The sequence below is a fragment of the Bombus terrestris genome, chromosome 4, assembly GCF_910591885.1.
Source record: "Bombus terrestris chromosome 4, iyBomTerr1.2, whole genome shotgun sequence".
NCBI classification, from domain to species: Eukaryota; Metazoa; Arthropoda; class Insecta; order Hymenoptera; family Apidae; genus Bombus; species Bombus terrestris.
The window spans coordinates 8,114,590-8,130,909 of NC_063272.1; the positions used below are offsets into that span (position 1 = coordinate 8,114,590).

Below are 16,320 nucleotides of genomic sequence, written 5' to 3' on the forward strand. Positions count from 1 at the left end.
TAAATGCGTTTCGATAACATTTAGTACTCAATTATAGTAACCTTCTATCTATTTCCTTTATAACCTCTTTTATATTCTAAGAAATTAGAGTATAAAACATTTCTTTAACACTATTATTAAGGTCATGTTACTCGCTGTAATAGTAAGGTTACTTAATAGCGATTATCATTAACATTATGTAGTGGTAATTTATTTACATTTTGAATATTAATCATCATCAATATAGCTTTAATATTCATAGTATTGATTTAAATCTTTCGATCTCTGTTGTTTAATGCTCTGAATACTTATTCGTAATAAGATGAATCTAGTATTTACAAATATATGCAATATTTCATTTGTAAGAATTGTTACCTTCAGTCGGTTAACTTGCCCTTTTTATGACGCATAACAGAATATATACTTATGAAGTAAATGAATATGTTTTTTTTTACCTATAAATAAATATTTTGCGCATATTCTAAAAAAATACAAAATTATCGAAAGCTTTTTAAAAAATATACTTAATAATATGTAATAGTTTCAATTGTTTTATAATGATTCAGAAGGAATTTAGGATATAACTAAATGTAATTAGATTATAAATACACATATGTATGTTCTTCCCTTATACAAACTATGAATAATTGGAATTGCATATGAACAAAGAAAAATATCTTAAAAGATGCGTCATTTATGATATATTTATAAATTCATCTCTTATACTTAAATCGGGAAACAAAATCACAGTAAGCCGTTATTTCTTGCTTAATTTTTCTTAGATTTACATAGTAAATCTAATTTAAAATTCAAAGTTCAATGCATGATCACGCGAATCACATAACATTTCATGAACTGGGGCCGTAAATCCTTATTCAGATATCTTCGTGGAACTGTGCATGTCTTTAACGTAACGCGAATAGAAATTTGTTGAATCATTTTGAGCAAGTAATTGTAATAAGTTTTGCCACGAGTCGTCTTTTATATTGAACTTGAATTATCGAAAGGTTGAATAGCTGGGAAGAGAAAATATAGGAAGAGCTATTGGGAATAGTTTAGAAAAATTACAATAAGTCATACATAATAACGATGACGAATTTTATGTAATATTATGATGTATTTGTGCAACAGCGAAAGAATGAATCTATCATTTTTGTAATTATTAAAAGCATGTAGATAGAGACGTATAGGTTTTGGAGTAATACTAAAAACATAGTTATAGTCAAACAAAATTAATAATAATTATATATTGATTCATTTCGCCGCGGAATGAAATAAAAATCTTTCGTCGAAACAACAACAGAATTTATAGTATAGCTATATATCTCATCTTTAGTTCTAACCTTGTATATTATATTTAGTTTCAGATATAGATATTTAAATTCGAATTGGTATTATTTTTAACAGAGAACTTGTATAGTACTTTTTGTTGGTACGTATTTTGTCTTGAACTCTAGGTTTGTTCCACTTAACTGTATTACTATATACTAAAATATACGAGAAATGTACACATACAAATTATACAAGAACAAGAAGAAAATATGGAATAAAATCTTTTCGTCCGAAGTTTAGTTTTTGAGAAATTCGAGAAATTTGAGAAAATTTGTCAAGTATACTTGAACATGGTTGATTTCAGACTAAATAGAAATAAATAACTGGTAAGATATTATTCTACATATGAAACTAAGTCGAAAATGTGGCATAAAAGATTTTGTTTCCAAGAAAACTAAATTTGAAAATTTGTCATGTCCGTATTTCCTTGAAAATGAAGCCTTACACGAAAGAATTGTATTGTACATTTTTCACGTATTTTTCACATATTTCCATACGCAGAATAAACCTCCTTTCAATTGTCGGCTTTTGCCTAGTCAGTAACTGAACAAGTCATATATATCGAACGAATTTCCAAAGTCAATTCTTTCGAGAATTAAGCCTCGAGCAAAAAATTTTATTTTATATCTTTTCATTTTTTCGTAAGGAATCGCCTCATCCTTGCTTGTACATGTTATTCGGCCGCACTCTGTATCGCAATCTGTACAGTACAGTAGCAATACGTAAGTGGTAGGAGATGTGTTGGAAAGATTTAATGGAATAAGTAGGACAAATTTGTCTTTTTAATTATAAAGCGTTACAATGAAAGCAATACCTTGTTAGAGGAAAGTGTTTCTCATCTTTATTGAATTTATGTTTAACCTTCGGTTAATTGGTATTGATTAATTCGGTATTGGTAATTCGGTATTGACAATGTATCATTTGTTTATTATAATTATAATTTCCTTTTGTGTGTACTAGTTGTTATGTTTACAATGTCATAGAAGCCTCAAATGCACAAAATTAAAAAATTTTCACATCTTCAAACGGATATGATTTCGTTGATCTTCATATCCATATATTTAAATCATATTCTTTACAAAAATATAAAAAGGAAATCTTTAATTTTGAAAATAATTTCACGAGATTAATGTAAAACATACTGCAACATAATATATTCGATTAATTTTTATGATTAACTTTTTAGTTAAAATATCTATGAAGACTGAATGTTACTTATGAAACTTTTTCATAAAAGATCTTTATTGTGGTTTCATCACCAATTATACTGCGTCACTCGGGCGGTTGTTCAGTAAATTTGCAATTCACGTAATCCTTATTGAAAACAATTTCGCATCACATTAAAGACGCATAAATAATAAGATAGAGGATATGCGAATTACCCTAATAGTAAAGTGTGATATATGCCTAACAGCTTCCAGCTTGAATAAACACGAGCATTATAAAAGCGACCAATCATTAGCAATCTAGAATAAAGAAAAGTTAATTAAATGATAAAAAGTGAATATAATTGGAAAGATTTATAATATAAATTGTTGTCTCGTCAAATCGCAAACTGAAGCTAAATTTTCTGAAGATAAGGAAAATCATTTAGACTGATTATGAAATTGTGTAATATAATTTCATCGAAAATAATTACTACAACACGATGAAAAAGAAAATGGAGCTTTAATATAAAATTTTGTTTCGCCCTTTAAATATAATAACAGACACTTTATTTTTAAAATATTTTTCTACATTTCCCCTTAAAGGTATAAATATCTGCGATTTAATAACTACGTTTAATAGAATATCGATCGGAGGAATATTATGAACTAGCTTGTTTAGGAAAGTTTTTTAAAATTTCACAAATGAACTTTCAATGTTTCTTATCGATGCAGTTCACGAACAAGCTTTATAAATAAGCGTTCATGGGACGCACCGATTCTTTTCATCGGTCGAATCGATAGCATCAATTCTATCGATTTGCTGTCGTCGCGGGGTAAATACTATTATCGACGCATCATTGTCTTCGTTCACGGGTTTTGAGTACAAACGTCAATAATACACCTGCCGTGCTCATTTTTTCAAACACAGTAACCCGATTCCTTTATTGCCATCTTCTTTCTCAGGGAATCATTTTGTAATCTTTATAAACAACTATACATACTTTCGTTTTCAACAAACTTTGTTTAGAATCCCTCAAATTTAATCGGAAAATCTAACACAAACCTTATCGAAATGAAGTTATATAACTTGACAAGATGGATAAAAATAATATTTTAACAGACCGTTCCCTTTTTAGAACGATACAAGGAAAAAAACGAAGATCTTTTCACAGGTCAAGGAAAGTTCAATTCTGATACGGTTGAAGACGATTACAGAGGTGAAAATCGAAATGGAAGCCATTTACGACTTTATATTCGATGTGGCTCTTAGAGAAAAGTGCATGGTTCGTTAAATTATGGAAAATTCTTCCTCCAAACATAGTGCCTCGTATTCAAAAGTGGTTGTCTGAGGGCATCCTTCCTTCGAGCAATACTTCAATATTGTCTAGAATTCTTTAAAATTCGTGCTATATCGAAGAAAGTAGAGCATTAATTTCCAACATAATTTTTTACTTCGATTGTAATCTTCGATCGTCTTTCATTTCCCCGGGGGGCGATGTCTAACAACGATACGGGACACCATCCATTTAATTAATACGCTAGAAATGATGTAAAAAACAGAACATTTTCTCGATCTCTGTATGGAAGGTAACTTTTACCGCATGCGTTGAAAGTAAGGACGAAAGGACTACGTTAAGATGATTCTCAGTCTACATTCGATCGCTGTCTGGAGCGTTTCGTGTTTCGTACAGATATCGATGGACTTAATGCAAGTAGCCGCTTTTTCGTCTTACGTAACATCTTTCTAAAAAAAATTAATGTATCGAATGAAGTGAATAAATGAATGAAAATGTTATTAGAATAAGAATTTATTTATCAATGATAATTCGAAGTCTCATTTGACGTGTAAAAGTGCTACCTGCTGACAACGTGATTGCAACGTTTGATTGCAACGACCGAGGTCGTTTCTCGTGATTTTAACTCTTCTGAAAGGTACCTTATGTGAAATGTTTTAAAGATTTTTCTATCAAACGAGTATATATCCCTAATAAAAAGATTCGTTCGTTAAATTAAATTTTCTTATTAGACAAATAGTCGTAATTACGTATCTACATATTTCAAGATGGAAATGCTGTCCAACTATTTCCACGAGTTTCTTCAGTAGAATAATCAACGTCAATGGAAACAGCATCATCGATTCTTATAATTATTCACAATTAAAGAGTCTCGTACGAGATCCATAGCTCGATAGAAATAAAGAAGATTCTTCAAAACTTATCCATAGCTCTATTTCCCTTCAAAATTTATACAAAAATGAAAGTAGAATTTTTCATGGCGGCGACATTTTACATGGTCACGAGCACCTGCATCTTACCCTCGCCGTTGATATTGCAATTGATCTTGGAATTTGCTAAATGGAAAGATTGGGACCAAGTAGTACTATTCCAGGATTTAACTTCTTTTGGTGAGTACGATCAAATCTTTATGTACTTTTTTCCTGCTTCAAATAAAAAGACACTTATCGTATGTTTCTCTCGCAATGTATTACTTAGATTAATTAGATCTTATAGATCTATCCGATTAATCACGTATAGCGACTCTTTTTTAAATGTTTTCAAGAATTTATAATATAACGTTACTGGCGATTAAACGGAGGTCGCAACAGCGTGACCTTCGTAATATTATTCAATTTCTTTATTTCCTTGCTTCGACGTAGTATTTCCTATTTTACACGTTTTCTTTTCATTTTTCTTTTACCTTAGATTGCGTCTTTACTTACACAAGACCTTTGATCGCGTGTCTCTCCGACGAGGGAATCGCCGTGTCGATTCAATCGGCTGCCAACCCGAACATACCTGACGTCCTTGTGATCCAGAAGCATCGAATCGGATCGATCGTTCTACTGGATGGGCTTAATCTCACTTCCCCTGATAATATTCTTCATGTGGTGAGGAGAGGCTATGCAGTAACACGTTATATGTTTAAAATTTACTTTTTAACACGTTCGCTGCGGAACATCACGAACTTTAAGAGCCAGCTTCATATTCCTGTGAAGGAAATTGTCTTTCAATTTTCTTCAAGAAAAATAGATAAACTCTCATTTATCTTTATCGGAGATGCCTCTGTACAGTATCTACACAGTGACAGACTGCATAGGCTCATATGATGATGTTGGAACACTTTTCTTTTCTTAAATAACCATTTGACTATACAACATTCACTGTAATGCGATTAGTTCTCTGCTATAACAGCGCATTTTTATTGTTAGAAATGTTTTGTATATCGAAAGGGGCACGTTTCACCGATTTTAATGATCTTCAAATACATTGTCAAGGTCAGAATTTCGAGAAATTTCGTTTATGCATGTAATGGCCGCCCGACACCAGTTTCCGAGATATTCATGAAAATATTTTGCATGCATACGGTAATAAAATGTTTAAGCGATAATTAATATTTATAGCAAAGTCATAATACTTAATAGATTTTGCGGACAAATAGTGAATAATTCATTGCAGTGGTCTACGGCGGTTATAAACAATCAATTAAGAAATACGTTAGTTAAATAAATAAAAAAATGTATTTAGTTATTTTATAATTAAAAATTTATGAACTGTACAGAAAAAGTGTTTGAAAGGAAGTAAGACATATCAATAACTTAATAATATCTACTTGTCTTCGACTTTATTCATTCGTTTATTCGGTACCACGATCTTTCCCTGTTACTTGTTCGACATACTATAACTAATTGTGTTAGTTAATTAATCCACATATCTGACTATAATACATCGATTATGTTATGGTTTCTTGAATAACTAATTACCGTTTCGTGTAAAATTATCTTGTATCTTTCACAATAATTGCTACATTTATTATCAGACAAGAGATAAGGTATCGCATAGCAATATCATTTGTAATTAGTTGCAGTTGGAGTAAACTCACATGATAAAGTATGGAAAATATCGTTGGTTTAATTTCGTAATTATTATTACTCCATGTTGTTGTTTCTCTTTCATAAGTCACCCGTCTTGCTTCAAGCTCGGTAATTAACTATTCTTAATGAAAATTTAATTCCAGGCGTCGCAGAAATTTCAGTTTAATTATTACGTGTCTTGGCTGATGATAACCATGAGAAACACGGATGCGACGATCGATACCGTACTTCGCCACTTGAATATCGGTATCGATAGTGACGTGATCGTTGCAACGCCTTCGTCGACGTACGAAGTGATTCAGAAAATGTCTCGAACGTACTGGAACAGGTAGCTTATATTCGTCGAACAATGCATCTAGTATGTTCATTGATTATCGATCGTCTGAATAAGGAACGTGATAAATGTCACGTTCATGGCACGTTCTCATGGTTTCGAGATAGTTTAAACGACGGAGAAGAAAGATCGGGAAAAAAGTGGGGAAGACTTGTTAAGATAAATCTAAAAATATAAATAATCGAAAACGACTAATCCACCATATAGATTGTACCTATACATCGTTAAGTATCGAAAGATTTTCCAACATTGTGGCGCTCTTATCGAGAATTTAATATTCGAAACGAATTATTTAAGATTTATTGTGCCGTTTATGTAAAACTCAAAGTTCGCTGGTAAATTTTTCTTTATCACTATCCTTAACCTTGTATGGAATTCGAGAGAACACAAATGCGAAGATTATCGTGGATATTGTTAAATTATGGTTACGCTAAATCGACGTGCGTTACGAAAAGTATTACGTCTTACTTGTCTTACAAAGAGTAACATAAGTCAATCTATCACGAGAAGAAACGCCGTTTAATGTTGCTGCTGATAATAAACACGTCTCGGACATATGATGATAACAAACATGATTCGCATTTCGTCACGAATAGTAGTTTGTCTCAAACGCTTCAGCGAAAAGTAGCACGTTTCATTTATTTTGTTAACAGTAGGATATTGCATTGTGGTTCCCAAACAACTCACGTTCAACTTCTGTGGCTACCAGTTGTCTTCATTATTGTTTATTACTGATTCATTGAGTTTTGAAAATTTTGGTGATCCCATGTATAGCCGTATTGTAAGAACAAATTAAAATACACGGCAAAATACATACGATACTAAAATTGAATTATTATCTAATAAATTACTGATACACGTCTGACAAATTGTCATAATTTAATTATCTAAAAAGGATTTGTTGGCAATCCTGTAGAATTCTAGATAATCTATGTTATACGCGATTAAAGGCAAAGCATCCTATTTTTCGTAGAAAAGTTACGAAGTATGCTATTTTTGTCATAAGAAAGCGTAACATGCTATCAGAAAGAACAGAGCACTAGTTTTCGCAAGATAAACGAAATGTACTATTTTTCGTAACGTACGTGGCAATTATGGTTTCCTCGATGTTTTGTAAATATACCATAAATATGGACTTGTTAAAATTCACATATTAACTCTCTTGAGTCAATTTTGATTCTAAACTGTCACGTCATGCTTACCAAAATTTTAAAATCCATATTCATAGTTCTATTTAATTCGAAACCTAATTTCCCTACTTTTAATGATAATTTTATCCTTGCAATTTATTGACGTAATGGATAATTAATTACCATCGAGAACGAGGATACAAACTTTTAGAATTCAAGTTATATTCGTTATTCGTTGCTCGTCATTCATTTACATGTAATTACAACTAACCAATCTTTGTTATTATTTTCTCCGTGTTTCTATCGTGTCTTCTAGAACGTGCGTATCTCTGCAACACTACGGGACGAGCTTCAAGTTCGGGGAGCCACCGGTCAGAAGGTTCGACGAGAACGCGTCTCTCAATTTAAATTATGCGGTACTCGAGAATAAAACAGTGCTCTACCACTTCGTTCACGTGTATAAAATCCGATATTCGGATAACACCAGTCTAGTGACAAATTTCCTTGGTTCTTGGTATTTGGACTCGTGGTCGTTGAATAGTCCAATTAGCGTGAAATTGAGAAACGAGTTCAAAGGGCAACCGATCGTCTTTGGCGTTCTCAATGGAACCATTGATGGACAAATGGATGTAAACGAGGAGGAGACGAATGACATCGCACCTTTTCTCGATTTCGCCAAATTCGTTGCTAGCAGCGTGAACGCCAGGTATTGGAATAAGATAATATATGCATTGACGAAACGATTCGCAACGGCTACAAGTGTGCTTGATTGTTGAATTTGTATATGAATCGTAGGCGAGGGATAAGTTACAGCGTGGCGATGGTTCCGATAAAGAACAGTATCTGGGAATCCAATGGAAAATATGTATTCGTGATTATACAATAGATAAATTTTGAGTGCCTAGGAGATAGTTTAGAGTACTGTTGAAACGATATATTGTGGATTTTAATTAAATACATGTATAGACTTTTTTGATAAAATTGATATTGACTTTTCTCGAGATAAAAATACTATTATATTTGCTTATTTGTTTTTACCGTAATTAATCGATTGGTCGAATATGATCATTTATATACAATATAATATATTTAGGTGTATATAAAATTTTTTAGCATTAATCATGCAACATAGTACTATACTTCAAATGTGGGAACGTGAAATAGTTTAAAAGAGGTGAGAATCATTAAATCATAGAACTCAATTGATATCGATAAAATGACTTTTCGTTTAATTTGCGCAGTTTTGTGCGTTAACTGTGAATTATTTATTAGGCAGATAAATCGTTAATAGTATCCTCTGATGAATATTAAGTCGTATCTTGAATGACTAAGTTTCTAAGTGAATCATGCACTTTGTTACTTTTGTATTTACTTACGTACTTCGCATTTCCTCTTTAATAGAGCTTTTCCTTTTGAAACTGTCTTACATATATTATATTATATTACAGTTTTATTTGTATTTTTAAATAATTGTAATTGAATTCTAATTTCTGGATAAATCAATGTTAACTAAATATATTTTTCCGTAATTAAATCTAACGAATAACATTCATCAAATAAATCATGAGTTTATCGAAATCCATTAGTAGGTTCATTGACGGTGATACAGAATCTTGAAATTTCTAATTGCGTGTTAGATAGTGTCGTCCATAAATCTAACAAATTATGCAATTCTATGTATATATGTATATGTCAAATATATATCAGTTACATCATAACACATGATACATTATAATATCAATTGAAAAGACAAATGCGAATTAAACGTTCATAAATTTTCTCTGAAAATGATAATTAATTATAATTTAAATAATAAGTAATTTACCTGATTATTGAAATCATTTTTTACACATTTAGATCTGCAGAAATACATCAATACGTAAAGTGTAAAGACGTCCGCATTGAAAATAGTCGTACGATGACGACGATAAAGTCGTATGTTACACAGTGTACAAAATCCAACGTCCAGTTTCTCAACGTTCGTGTAATCGTTATCACGATATGACAGATGAAAATGGCAATGAAGCTTTGATATTGCTATTTTATTAATGAGCGTGTATGATTTCAGCCCTTTTTATTCCGACCTGCTCTGGTTATCGATTTTCCCACTGATCATATAAAAAGTGTTATTTCGTTGTTCGAAATAAAGATTTTGAATTTTTCGTTCAATGTATTTTTTTTTTTTTTTTTTTTTTTTTTATCAAATCTCAGTGTTTCTATAAATTGATATGACGCTTTTTTAATATTGGTTTCCACGAACATTTCTGATATTTCGACTTGGCAGAATTCTGCAGTTTCCTTCTTTACAAGATTAGCCACATTTCGAGTTAAGTGATTCATAATTTTAAAGCAGAGGTCTATAGTTTTTTATGTCTCTCCGAAAACAGCACGCTTTATATTTGACGAAAATAGTGACACACGCCTTGATCGATCATTTTTGTTGAAATTTTCTATTTTAAGTTTTAGACAAATTAATTATTTTTAACGACCCATCAGTTATTTTTAACGACGATCAGTTATCCTCGTAATTTATCGCTACGTTCCCACAGTTCTTCATATCGATTACTCTTTTTCTGTAAAGTGCAAAGTAGCTATTAATTGGACTATGAACAGCAATGTCATTTATAAATGTTGATAGAATTTATCGGATTTGTTCCTTAACATTAAATATTTTATGTTTATATATGCAGGCTGACTGACAAATCATGGATATATAATACAAACAATCTTCATTCGCCAGAAAATATTTCGATTAAAAATTAAATGGTTTTGAAAGTGGTATAATTTGATGTCAATAGATTTCGCGTAGATAGAAACGTAGAGAATATATAAAGATCGGCCTTAATTTTCTTAATATGTTTATATATTTTTTAATATGTTAACCAATCCGTCTTTATATCTCCTGTAAAAAGTTATTAACCTATTTATGTCGAAAAACCATTAGTTTAGTAAATATCTGAACTTTTGTTTCGTAAAACCTGACATACCAAAGACAAGGAAAAATGTATGTAAGATACTGCTTTTGTATTTGTTTTCTTTGTTTTTCATGGGAATAGGATACAGTAGGGCGAGATCATTGCTCACGATCAACGTGGACCACGCACAATATAATTTTTGTAACGAACAAATGAGGAATTATATATTTCTTGTGTTATGTTGTAAGACGCGACTCAAAATTCTCTCAAGCTTTTCTATCCGAGTAAACAGCTACTCGAAAAGCGAGCTGCGACAGTGTCGTCAGGAAGATATTCTTTCGTTGGGAGAGCTTGTGGCGATTGTAGAATGTAGAAACGAAGAAAGAAAGAGTCTAAGTTATCGGTAAAAACAAACCATATACAAAAACAGAAGGCAAGGTTAACAATATAACAGTCTATTTTACAGTAGATGCCTCATGGGTCTGCTACGCATTGCCTGTATACAGTCTTAGGACATAATAATTGTTTCAAATTCTATCACACGAAGAATACATAGATATATATTAATCAATAAGTAATGTGTACCCGTGTATGTGGTAATGTGTAATAGCGAGATAGTTAACATTTTCCTTGTACGTATAAAAAAGATTGAAATAATGTAAACATTTCTAGAATTTGTCCCTCTAATTTTATGCTACACGCACAATTTTTTAAATATACAGATAAATATTAAATATGCGAACCATACTACTGGTGACTACTGAATGACTGGATTATAAAAATTGGGAAAGGATAGGTCATTAATTTATGAAAGATGTATAAACATTCAATAATTCCTCATTCAATTCATATTCTAATGCCAAAATAAGTATAATTCTGACGTAGAAGCAAACACGTGGAATATTGACAAGTAGCTATATAAATATGTATGAAATCGTATCAGGAAAATAACTCTTTTGCAGTTTTTTTGTTGTGTTTTCTCAATGTGAGCAAAAAATTCAGATGAGTAAACATATTTTTGAACATAGCGTGCAATATTTTTATAGAGTATATTTATCTCTTTTTTTTTATTACTTTGCAATTAAAAAGGAATGGATAAATAACTAATAGAATGCCATATTTTCAGCATAGAGCTGGTGCCACACGAGAAGTTAGGTACCTTGAATAATAAAATGTGGAATAATCTGCTCGGAGATGTCGTCACTGGTGACGTGGACATTGGTCTAGGATATATTACCGTCAACAAAGAACGACAAGCTGAAATGTCCTTTAGTCATCCCCTAATTCGTTATATGTAAGAAAATATTTTATAATATCTAAATTATCCGATAATAGTGACTAACAGATTTTTCGAGAACGTACAGGGTGTCTCCTAGGTTTATAAATTTTGCTGTAGCCTTTTATTATTAAAAATACGAAAGCTTGATATGGACAAAGGTTCTTGAATGTTTTGTTATGAAGCAGTAACAAAAATATATAATTCGAAGGAAATGTTAAAAGGAAGGTTTTATTATAATATAAATTATGTGTCAATATAAGTTACGTCTGTTGAATTAATGTTTGATTTGTCGAATAAATTGATACTACGGTATGTCGATATTATACGAAGAAAGGTGGGATAACACTTCGAAGTGTAACAATATATGCGAGCATCTACATAAATAACTTGGTGAATTCTACTTGATAAATTTAAAGTTGCTCTAGTTGATGTATCAAGCAAAAAAATTTTTGAACACTTCACCTTTAGTCGTCTACTATTAGATACCACGAATTTTAGTAAAAATGTAATTTATTAAATATATTTCTTTAAATGAAAAATAAACGAAGCCGCACCATTTATTCATATTATGTACATAATTTCAAGAAAGATGAGAATGGATCGCGCGATTATATAATGTAAAAAACTAGTGCACTGTGATTGGCTGATAAATTTACGTTTAGCAATGTATAACATCACACGTAGTTTAATCTGTACATTAGCTTGTTTCATTTTCTTCAAGTTAAAAGTTATTATCTGTTCGTCACTTTTATTTTGTTCTTTATCTTATGTTGAACTACCCGCCTAATTAATAAAAATGTTGGTTTCTTCGTCTTTAACAAATACTCACAGAAACTAATTAATGTAAAGAAGAAAAAATAGATCTTCTTAGGTCACACTTCATATTTTTTAAACGAATTTTAAGTAAGATGTTTGTGAGATTTATCTTATTTTTGTCCATAAAACACATAAACAAGATTTTATATAGAAACCTATTTAAACTGTATAATGAAATGTATTTTTTATTAAACGAATGATCTATGTTCTACACGATGAATATTTTTACATAGGAGGAATGTTTACTATCATCCACTGGAAACTGGTACCATGAGGGACATATTTCGCCAACCGTTTAATAACTGTTTACTGAGTTGTGTCGCATCTACTTATTTCGCCATACTAGTAGCGATGGGGTTGATCATTTACACAGCGAAAACTATTTTACACAATGAAGAAGCTAAACGCGTTGGAATAGGGGAGGCTGCGCTTTGGTGTATCAGCATAATGTGCATGCAAGGTTATATCCCTTAAATTTTTTCAAAAGGGCAATTAGGAATTTCTTAAAAGAGTATTTTATCAATTTTTAGTTAAAAATTTTTAGTAACACGTTTACACGCATACATAGTGACGAGAGATGATCCTACTAAATATTCATACTTGTTTATCGAGCGTTCAAATTTCTTTCTGCATATCTGTAAGTTATTGTATAAGTATAATACATATATTATGGAGAATTGCGTTTATTTTCCTACAAATTGTTTTGCATGGATAAATCCGCTAATAAGCAATAAGTAGAGAATTAATTATTAAAGTATATCTTGTAAGGTTATCAAAAACAGCGCAATAATCTAGCGGAAAGAATAAAAAATGTCATGAATAATGTTATGCTTGTAAATCATTTGACTCAGAACACACTAGTCAAAAGTTAATTCGTACAGACAGTTCTCTGACTTCTACAGTGACACGTTTTTGAATATTCATATAATCACGCAAGTTACAAGTTTGTAGGAAGAAAGAAGGGATGAAATAAGATGTCGTAACGTTTGTCTTCTCAATGATTATTTCATTCTTAAGAATCGACTCGTTTTAATTAATTTTTCATGAATTTAACGAATTCCAATTGCAGGTACTCCATGGACACCGCGAAATCCATCAGGGAAGACAATATTATTATTCAGTCTAATGTTCGCCTTAGTAACGTACAATGCTTATGCTGGTTTCATCACTTCGATCTTATCGGTGCAGGCTAGTGGTATCAAATCTATTACCGATATTTTGTCGCACAATTTCAAATTGGGATACAGCATCACCGATGATGAATACATTAGAGTAAGTTTATTTAAAAAACAAATAAAAATGTAATATATCAAATTTTTCACCATCGAAATATTCTCCTGTTTATTTCACAGAACGTGAATGATAGCAATCTTCGACAGTTGTATATAAGAGCGTATAACAATCGGGAATCTAAATTGGATACTACTTCTGGTCTTACAAAGGCCGTGAAAGGCCATTATGGCTTCTTCGTAAGTGCAACTCTCGCACGACGCGCCCTCAGGTCTACACTGATTCAAGAACGATGTACTCTAAAAGAATTACCTCTTCCACAAACATTCACAATGGTGGCTCTACCAATGGCTAATTCTTGTCCTTATAAAAAAATTATTAATTTAAAGTACGTGAAATGTTAAAAAAATATCGTATTTCAATTTTAGAGGGAGAATGAGAATCGTATTCGATATAGTAATACGACCTTAGACTTATATTTTATTTATTTTCTATTCTTTCTTAAAGTCGAAGGGCTCGGTGGAAAAGTGGTATGAATAAGAAGTATTTATGTTGGATAAACCGTCAGTGAAGCTAAAAATACCTAAATTGAGAAATCTCGTCTGCTTTGATCAAGGGCATGTCACGAGGAAGTAAATGGAAGTGTGATTTTAAAATATCTTACAAATTATACGCCACTTTTCCGTCAAGTCTCATAAATGTATTTTATTTATTGTCAATATTCTCACGTCCAACGGCGTTCAGAAAGAAAAAGAAAAAAAAACGAAAGAATTGCTAAACGAATTTCACATAGAGCTTCTCAGTCAATGGAAACATTAATCAACCATATGTTTTCTAGCATTTTGAAAATACGAGAACGAGGCGTCCTGAACAGGATAACAGAACAAATGCTGCCAGAGATGCCTCGATGCAAATCGCCGACCACATTTCACAGTGCCAGGCTGGCCGATGTTTATTCCGCTTTCTTCATCTTGATCGCTGGAGGCGTATCGGCCGTTTCTATCGGGATCGTCGAGAGAATTTGGCACAAGAGGCGACAAATGAAGGAAACGATCGTTCGTGGAATGCGTCAACATCGCCTAATGCCCTCTCACTTGCCACATCTGCCACATTTACCTCGTTTCTCTCATTTTCCTCATTTATCGCATTTGCATTTCCGGGACGATCGTCGAAATGATTTTTCTCTCGATCGTGATTCGCGATCGAATTTAACGATAAACAACGAATGCGTAGCAGCGAATCCTTCCGATTCCACGCAAGAATCGCGAGAACAAATTAGACAAAGGAATTATAACCAGGAACGCTATGTGCATTCGGATGAAGACATCAATCGACCTCGTTTCGAGCCGAAATTTTTCAACTGGAGGAGACGTAGCAATTTCAAGCGAACGAATTGGAGCCCGTTTTCGGGATTGCCAAGAACCAGGCTTGGCAGAAGTCAGAAGAGTAGATCTAAGGATAACACGGTCTTTCCTTTTCATCAATGACAAGAAAGGACGTTATGTATCAAGGAATTCACGAGTCATAATTGTCATAAGTGTCATAATTTTAGTATCAATATATTAGAGCCTCGTTTCTGTTCGAAATCAATCGTGTAACTTTAATGCGCTTGATCAATCTTTAAATGGTTTCTGTGCGGCTAAAATTGTCGACGAAGAGGCGAATTGTTTTGGCAAGAACGTAGAGTTATCTGGATAGTCGATATACTATAGCTTCTTTGTAGACATTCTTCAGGTAGTATTTGTACAACGTTTCAAGATATAGGTTAATCTGGAAACTAAATATCTAATGTTGATTTCGCATAAGTGTTTTTTCTGCTGTGTCCTTTAAGCTGGGTAAAAGAAATATTAATTATTCAGTATATTCTGTATGTGTGTGCAATATAATTTCTTATTACAATCTAATCGAGTCGTAAATTATCATTTACTTCTAATATTATAATTTGCCCGTTTGGTAAAAAACACTGAATGACGTTAGAAGAAAATGTTTATGTTATAATACGCTGGAATTTCCAGTTGAAAGATTTTATCATTTGCATGAATTTATAGAATGTATCTTTGATGTAACATATCGTACGTTTTTGAAATTTATGTTCAAGATCAAAAAAAATGAATTATGCATTGATTAAGCGTTTAGATATTTGTTTATGTTTTTTTATATTTATGTATACCTTGTAAGAAATATAACTCTTATTTATTTGAATAAATAAATATTACAAATACAGCTATAATGAGTTACGATATAACGATCTCTTAGTGGCATAATTACAAATATATTGTATTTATT

At 31.8% G+C, this 16,320-nt stretch overlaps 1 protein-coding gene across 1 annotated transcript; it reads left to right on the plus strand.

The window, feature by feature from the left end:
• Positions 1–4,638: 4,638 nt before the first annotated feature.
• Positions 4,639–15,938, plus strand: LOC100644249. Its single transcript, XM_003395213.4, has 9 exons — positions 4,639–4,863; positions 5,162–5,346; positions 6,474–6,658; positions 8,111–8,500; positions 11,836–12,003; positions 13,038–13,264; positions 13,874–14,076; positions 14,157–14,422; positions 14,873–15,938. The coding sequence occupies exons 1-9, from the start codon at positions 4,713–4,715 to the stop codon at positions 15,519–15,521; spliced, it is 2,424 nt and encodes an 807-aa protein (XP_003395261.4). The 5' UTR covers positions 4,639–4,712; the 3' UTR covers positions 15,522–15,938.
• Positions 15,939–16,320: the final 382 nt, after the last annotated feature.